Genomic DNA, 8189 nt, shown 5'->3' with positions numbered 1-8189 from the left:
AGTAGCCATCTATTCCTCACAGCCTCGTTTTCATTCAAGTAAAATTCAATTATGGCATCTAACCTGACTAAGGTCTAGACTCTAGACTATTTCCACAATCTTCATCTAAACATGAACTAAAAATACTATATGATCACATTAACCCCTAGGACAATAGGACAGGGATACATTTATTCACAGGAATACTTCACCACGAACACATTACATGCTCATAGAACACATACCAAAGACACTATATTTATCTTAATATGGAGCTAATTAAAGACAGCAGGGAGAGAGAGCAGATGGGTGTTTGAAAAGATAATGTAGTTGGTGCAGACAGTGGAGACCATAGAGGGACTCAGTGATCGACAGAGACAGGCAGCACCAACAGCTGAATCTAAGAATGGAGAAAGCAGCAGAGAGGAATGAAGATACAGTACAAAGGTTAGGCTAAATATGGCTGAATTGAAAAGCACCCCAGTAACTGTACACAGCATTTAGTGACATTTATACAGCAGTGAACCACTGACATTTTAAGAGCACTACTTTCTGCTCATCCACTGAAAAGAGAACCAAAATGTGTGATAATCAAGAGGTTTAAAGAGTTAATGAAATTCATATTAGCTGTTGTGAACATTCAAGCACATTTGTCATTTTTGTCCAGTTTTTTTTTAGCAGCAATCATTTGGTTACAAGGCGTTTTCACACAGAACTGTCTAATTGCAACATGACACCCGCCAACACCAACATACAGAAGGCGACAACATTTCTTTTTCTGTTCTGAGGGGGTGGGGAGCGAGTGGGCCATGTGAAAGGTGCAAGAGACCCTCTGTTAGAGCAGTGGTGCTGCTAGAGAAATGAAAAAGTCCCACGGATACAAAGAACATGGAAATCAGGAATGAACAGGATTTTCTTTCTCTTGGATGCAAGGAGTAAACGGAAGTTGTTGGCTGCAAGAACATAAAGCGGGGAGTGCAGATCCCGGAAAGATACAGATAGGAGAGCTAGGCCATGAAAATCTCTTGAAGGTTAAAGGACGCAGAGTGTAAGAAGAGGAAACTACTAAAGTAGCACATGCCATTTGTATACCTGGATTAAATGCAACAGTATATGTGACTGTTATACAGATTACAGAAGCATATCTACAACATACATTGCCAGAAAAGTGATTCCAGTGAATGAGATAATCCTTTTTCAAACAGTTAACTGAAAAATACATTTGCATTAATCATTGGACAAGCTTACATAAATTGTGTTTGTTTTTTTTAACATTTACATCAGGCGAATTTTTTGTTGGATTCTGAAAGAAACTGGACTTTAAGAACAACCAATCCATATTATCTGAAGTTCACTGGTATGGTTAAGGAAACAATACAAATGTTTCTAAACTCTGTCCTTGTGGTCATTACTGACCTGGCAGCTGGACTTCTTGGCAACGCATCATTTCGACGTCATTTTCATTTGTTGCTGTCAGCATTGCTTTTATTTGGGCCCCTCCTGAACCTATGGGTTTCCCATTATAGTGTCTTTGCAAAGAGGACACATTTTCTCTACAGGTAAGCCGCAAAAATGCAAATCTGTGCAAATGAATATTCAATCAAGTAATACCACACCAGTGCTGTTGTTTTGCGGCCTCATGCTACAGGTTATCACAAGGTATAGACAGTGCATTCAGTGGATTGTGTACTGTTGTTTAACAACATACCAGTTGTTCAGCTGACAAAACGTCTTTCCGGAATAAACTTTTAGTAGACAAAAACTCCATAAACCAGTTTTGAAAGTTGTGTGTTGTGAAAATTGTCATCTAGACCTTTATACAGTGCATGCCATTGTAAAGTCTATTCCTCACAGTGTCGTTTTCATCCATGTTAAATTCACGATGGCGTCTAACCTGATTCAGTTTTTATAGCGTTCCTGAATAAATCAGTGTTTTTGAATTAATCAGTTGAGTGAATGATACAATGACTCACTCATAAAGATTGAGGGTGCATCCAAATATGCCTACTTTCCTACAATATAGTAGGCGAAAAACAGTATATGAAAAGAGTATTATGTCTGAATTAAATTTTGAGTAATAACTTTTCACCATTAACCCTCTGGTATTGTTCATTTGGGAGTCACACTTGTGTTGTTCGCGGACACCTGAAATGAAACTTTTTTCATTTTCAGTGAAATCAATGTAATATATTTTTGTTCGATAATATTTTTTTATTTTGTATTTTGAGAGAATTTCATGGTACTATTTAATATTTATGCAATAATTATAATAATTAATTTTTTCCCCATTGAAAATAATACAAAAACAATGTTCTAATATTTTTCTGCTACTTTTCAATTATGGCAGTATTTCATGTTAAAATAGAGACAATGACTTTAAAATCCAATTTTTGAAGGCAGATTAGTTCCATTTGGTGGGAGTAAAAAAAAGAAAAACATCTGAAATTCTATGGTTTAGCCACTAGATTCCTATAGAGCTCTATATAAAAGGCTTATAACTTCTCTAGTTGTTTTTAGACATAAATACTTTATTTTTTGCACTTTTGATATTTTAGAGTGTCTCCCCTTCATTGCTGTGCACTTTTTTTCTGCATCGTGAATGATTTGTAGATTGTACACACACAAAAAATCTCTGTATTTTTGCTTATTTCCCATTCGTTTCCAATGGCGGTCATTTTTGACCATGAAAAACACAAGTGTGACTATATTTTTTAACGACCATTTAGCTTTTTCAAATAAAGTCCACAATTGTTTTATTTTATTTTTTTTGTGGTCACATAGGTCATCCGATAAAGTAGCGATTTAAAAAAAAATTTATAATTTGCGAACAATACCAGAGTATTTTTGACCATGAAAAACACAAGTGTGACTATATTTTTTAACGACCATTTAGCTTTTTCAAATAAAGTCCACAATTGTTTTATTTTTTTTTTTTTGTGGTCACATAGGTCATCCGATAAAGTAGCGATTTAAAAAAAAAATTATAATTTGCGAACAATACCAGAGTGTTAAGAGGTCAGTTATAGAATGTATGTAAGGCTTTTCTCACAAAGTAGATCATTGCAGTGCTGAGAGGGGCCTCCAGGAGAGGTTTGATAACCCGTGGTTATCTAATTTGATAATTAGATCAATAGTGATTCACAGGGCTTGTGCCCCCAAAAAAAGGGCGTGACTCCAGTAGTATGAATGTAATCCAGACATCCATTCATCATGTGATCTACAAATCATCATCTTTGACCTCATGGAATAGTAAAGTGTCCACTGATGGTGCATTTCAGAATCTTGCCAGAAGTAGTAGGTCATCCGGATACACCTACTGTTTTATGAATACTGTAAAACTGAACATACTACTCTTTTTACATACTGGTGGTTTTCACCTAAATATAGTAAGCAAAGTATGCATATTTGGATGCAACCACAGTATTCTTGCAAATGAGTGCAAAAAGAATATAGGATACAAAACACTGTGCTCAATATTAATACAGCAATATGTCATTCACCATTCATTTTTAGGGTCTTCCTGCGCTCAGGTTGGGGCTGGACCTGCATCTTTGTTGGCTCTTTTGTCTTCGTCCTGTCTTTCTCAGTTCGTCGCTCACTCGCACTTTCCCTGAGACACCTTTCTCGGCTAGCTGTGGCAGGTGGTCTGTGGCTGGGCTTCCGCAAACTGCTTTGTCTGTTGGAAAATGCCACCGGGAGCTGCTATGAGCCCCTCAGTTCCACTCTTGACTTGGCTTCAGGGACCAATGGAGAGCAACCTTTACTGCTTTTACGAGAAGGTGAAACAAAAGAGGCCTGTGTCCGCTCTGGTATGTTGTGGCGTGGCTATGAAGTATCTGAAGATGCTCTCCTACTGTGTTTGTGCTGCCTGCTTCTAGCTGAGGAGACTGCAGTGTTTGGGCCCTACCTGAGTCTGGGTGGACCCTCTGGAGGCCCGCTGCGTATCCTCTTCCTGTTCTGCGTCCTGCTGTTGAGTCTCTGGGTGTTCCTGCTGCTCTGCCTGCTGGCTTACTTCCCCCGGTTTCCTACTCAGCTTTTGGGAGGTGCCCTGGGTTGTTTGAGCTGGAGAGTGTTGTATCAGGGCTGGTACCGACTTAGACCTAGTTGGTACTGCCCTGGAAGGCCAGGGGTGGGAGTTTTGTCTACACAGAGCAACCAGGATGAGACATCTGAGGCACTGTGTGAAACTAATGCTAATGAGATTAACTAGAGAAAACCTGAGCAGAATTTGGACTAATTACATGTAGTGGTGCTGCAGTATACCATTGAAACTCACAGAATATCCCGCCAAATCTCTGCCAGTACAGGATGTATATTTGATAAATTATCAAAATTGCTGGTCTTTATATTGTTCCTTCATGCATGCTTACTAAATTCTCACTGAGACCCTGAAAATGAAAAATTGAATATCATGGTCGAGAACACTCTTCAAGGGATAGCTCACCTAAAAATTTCATTCAGACCTGTATGACGTTTCGTATGATTTTCACAGTTGTTTGTGTCACTGACTTTCTAAATATCTTTTGTGTTCCAGAGGAAAGAATGCCATACAGGTTTGGAACAACATGTGGTTGAGTAAATTGTGAATTTCCATTTTAGGGTGAACTATGTTTAATGATTTCAAAATTTGTCAGGTTCAAGTTTAAATATCTTTGGGAAGTTTTAACATTAATACAAAACTGGTTTCACACATAAAACCGTGATTATATAACAAATGAAGACACAAATGAGACATCATATTGATTTATTAGGTTCTTCCTAATTAGTTTTTTTATTACAAAAATACTCACAGAATTTCTGGAAAGCTCAGCCTTAAATAAGAAACTTGTGATTCATTTATGCCCAAATGCATATGTAATTTAAAGACAGAATATAATCCTGGGTCAGTGTGGTGTGGTATACATTTTTATGCAGTTGTCTCATTTTTCAAACATCTCTAAACAAGAACCATCTTTTGAACAAAGCTTTCACAAATGAAAAACCATCAGTGGCCTCACAACAGACAAAAAAGGGGTGTATATAAGAGACGCTTATTTGGATACACAAAGCATGCTTCAAATTTCTAATGGAAAAGTTTAATAAGGCAAGAGTAGGAATAACTCCTGATTAAAAATGACATTAGTACTGAAGAAGAATCTTTCCATCCATCTTTAAAAAACCTGTTCAACAAAACCATAACTACCTAACTTTGAAAAAAAGAAAAAAGGTGATGGACACACACGAAGAAAGCATTTTTCCTGTTCGAATGAAGCTCCAAATAAAAGGCTGAAAAGGAGAAAAAACATTCTCTGAAAAACTTGCTCAGATCATTATAAAAAGGCATGTTCCTTCACAAAGTATAATAATCCTGGACGGTGGTTGGTTCAGACAGTCAGGAACCGTTCATCATAGGAATTTCAGATGTGACACAGTCCAGTGGCTGCCAGTGGCAATCCATGAGCGAATCGTACAGCTCCTCACTGCACTCCATGTATTGCCTATTTAATGTATCCACATCCACCTGTGGGTTTGGGTCTGAGGGAGAAGAAGATGGTGAGTAATTACTGATGTGTGAACTCGCTCTCATCAACAATTTGGTCAATTAAACAGTCAAATTAAATGTTACGAAATATTACCTTCAGCTGGGTCCTCAACATCCTCAGTGCCATCATGTGACTGCTGAAGCAATACAAAAAAAGGTCAATTCCAGAATAAAAATGGTTTGGATTTATATTTAAAAAACACTACTTATCTTCATCAATCACTATTAAAATACCTCTGTGGATCCCTGCATGTCAGGGGGCATGGGGGGCATCCCCATGGGTGGGGGTGGTCCCATCATTCCATGTGGACCTGGAGGGGGGGTTGCATATGGGTTATAGCCGTAGTTATAACTGCTATACTGATCATAACCCCACTGAGGATAGTAATTGTTGTAGGGCTGTTGATAGTACTGCTGTTGATAGTTGGTGTTGTAGCTGTTATTCTGGTTGTGGTAACTGCTTGGCTTATTGCTAAAATAAAAAAAGAAAGAATATGGTGAGATTTCATGTGGATTTGTGAGGTTAGAGTTTACTTATCAGGACTAAGTCTCATTGACCATATAAAACTTAAGTAACAATGACAAAAATAAAATTCAAATGAAAGGTACCCTTTGTTGACGGCAATGCTTATCCTGATGGGTTTTCCTCCCAGGCCTGATGCGTTCTGAAACTCCTCAAGGGCTTTCTTCTGTTCGTTCTCGTCGCTAAACTTCACAAAGCCATAACCCCTGTACATTTGAAAAAACTAGATCATCAGCAACTGCTCCCTCACTCTTCATGCGCCTCATCATGCAGTATATGCTTATTTCAATATGTATTCAGAAAGTAATAATTAATTTGATGGTAGAACTGAAACTTCTCTTTTACTTTTAACATGAAGTAGCATCACTTCAATTGTGAGTTGCTCTTGCTTACCCTATATGGGGAAAACAATAGTTTTAGCAGATTTGTAACAACGGCAAATCACATCCATGTATTGTCTGGCCCTTTTTAGGAGAGGGAGGGTAAAGAGTATCGACTGAAAATAAGCTCTTAAAAAAAATATAAAATAAAAGGTAAAGGAGACCTCATCTAGTTCATCTGTGGTCAACCTCAGGTGATCAAACTGTCAGAGAAAGCCAAGCAAGGTTATGCAGCACATAGTTGGCGGCTGAAACATTTCATACCTGGAGTTCCCATAAGGATCAGTGACAACTTTGGCTCCTTTGCATGAAGGGAATTTTTTCAGAAAGAACTGATGAAGCTGGTAGTCTTCCACATCTGACGTGAGATCTCCAACAAAGACAGAAAATTCTGGGCTGAGGAAGAAAGTGAGCTATGTAAAGTGAAAGAAACCATCACAACTAAAAATTTCATATTTAACTACAAAAAAGCAGCTACTTTCTCTTTGGTTTCTCAACAAGAGATCAGCAACTAAAATGGTTTTCTGGACATGGTGTTCTTACCCAGGCTCTGGCCTTTTCCCATATGTTGCGTAGTTTAGCTTGAACTTCCTGGGCTGAAATGCAAACAAAATACAACCACTGAGCAAATCAAATGACACTTTGCCTGTAGTATGGAGACAATTCGCTGACAAATAGAGTTATATTATTTGAGTAAGGAAGCTGTTATTTCCACATACCTCCACCAATCAGTACTGGCTTTATCCCATTCGTCAGCTAGTTCCTAACAGAGTTTATTCACCAGCTTCAAACAAAGTCATTTTAAAAACACCCTCAACCACCTTCCTTAGTATCCCATTCGTCAGCTAGTTCCTAACAGAGTTTATTCACCAGCTTCAAACAAAGTCATTTTAAAAACAGCCTCAACCACCTTCCTTAGGGAAGAAATTGAGCTCTGTAACTCGCCCATCACTAGTAATATATGGAGTAATAATTCAAATGTCTCATATCAGGTGGGGGCCGTGCTGGTTATGCCTTCCTATAATAATCTACATATATGAATGCATTGAAATCAAATATAGATACCAAAACTACACAATCTAATGAGTGAAAGTTTGGCATCTTACCGGATTCGATCCTGGAACCAGCTTCCCATTAAGCCTCTGCACACAACGGTCAACACTGGCCTCATCTGCCATCTCCACAAAACAGTATCCAGCCGAGCCTCTGAGGAAACACAGAAGAGAATATTCAATGATTTCTGTCAACAAACTCACACAAAAGACAAAACCTGGCTCATCTTATAAGCCATGAACCAAACCAACCAGCTATGAGATTAATCAATGCATGACAAACTTTGATTTGAAGCAAAAATTTGCATTTGAAAATCAGGCAAAAAGACAAAGGTACAAGACCACATACTTAACAGCTTTAATGAGGGAATGAACTACAATCCCTTGCTGAAATGCAAACAAAATACAACCACTGAGCAAATCAAATGACACTTTGCCTGTAGTATGGAGACAATTCGCTGACAAATAGAGTTATATTATTTGAGTAAGGAAGCTGTTATTTCCACATACCTCCACCAATCAGTACTGGCTTTATCCCATTCGTCAGCTAGTTCCTAACAGAGTTTATTCACCAGCTTCAAACAAAGTCATTTTAAAAACACCCTCAACCACCTTCCTTAGGGAAGAAATTGAGCTCTGTAACTTGCCCATCACTATTAATATATGGAGTAATAACTGAAATGTGTCATATCAGGTGGGGGCCATGCTGGTTATACCTTCCTATAATATATATA

The 8189-nt window shown here is 38.1% G+C and overlaps 2 protein-coding genes across 3 annotated transcripts in view; one reads left to right on the top strand and one right to left on the bottom strand.

The window, feature by feature from the left end:
- Nucleotides 1–783: 783 nt before the first annotated feature.
- On the top strand, nt 784–4413 carry LOC107718171 (fat storage-inducing transmembrane protein 1-like). Its single transcript, XM_016525150.1, has 2 exons — nt 784–1538; nt 3493–4413. Exons 1-2 carry the CDS (start codon nt 1339–1341, stop codon nt 4187–4189), a joined length of 897 nt encoding a protein of 298 aa, XP_016380636.1. The 5' UTR covers nt 784–1338; the 3' UTR covers nt 4190–4413.
- A 338-nt stretch (nt 4414–4751) lies between these two features.
- LOC107718075 (tRNA selenocysteine 1-associated protein 1-like) overlaps nt 4752–8189 on the bottom strand; it is an 8706-nt gene continuing 5268 nt past the window's right edge. Inside the window, exons 3-9 of one of the 2 annotated variants that reach the window (XM_016525019.1) lie at nt 7510–7609; nt 6947–6999; nt 6668–6799; nt 6110–6229; nt 5735–5972; nt 5595–5637; nt 4752–5493 (exon numbers count right to left, since the gene is read on the bottom strand). In XM_016525019.1, coding sequence (XP_016380505.1) covers nt 5351–5493; nt 5595–5637; nt 5735–5972; nt 6110–6229; nt 6668–6799; nt 6947–6999; nt 7510–7609 — 829 coding nt within the window. In that variant the 3' untranslated portion in view covers nt 4752–5350. The remainder of the gene's footprint in view (nt 5494–5594; nt 5638–5734; nt 5973–6109; nt 6230–6667; nt 6800–6946; nt 7000–7509; nt 7610–8189) is intronic. The other variant, XM_016525020.1, reaches the window with a different exon arrangement.

This window comes from Sinocyclocheilus rhinocerous, unplaced genomic scaffold, assembly GCF_001515625.1.
Source record: "Sinocyclocheilus rhinocerous isolate Xijiao unplaced genomic scaffold, SAMN03320098_v1.1 scaffold480, whole genome shotgun sequence".
Taxonomy (NCBI): domain Eukaryota; kingdom Metazoa; phylum Chordata; class Actinopteri; order Cypriniformes; family Cyprinidae; genus Sinocyclocheilus; species Sinocyclocheilus rhinocerous.
Note: the sequence above shows the minus strand (reverse complement) of the source record. Positions and strands in the feature narration are given on the sequence as shown.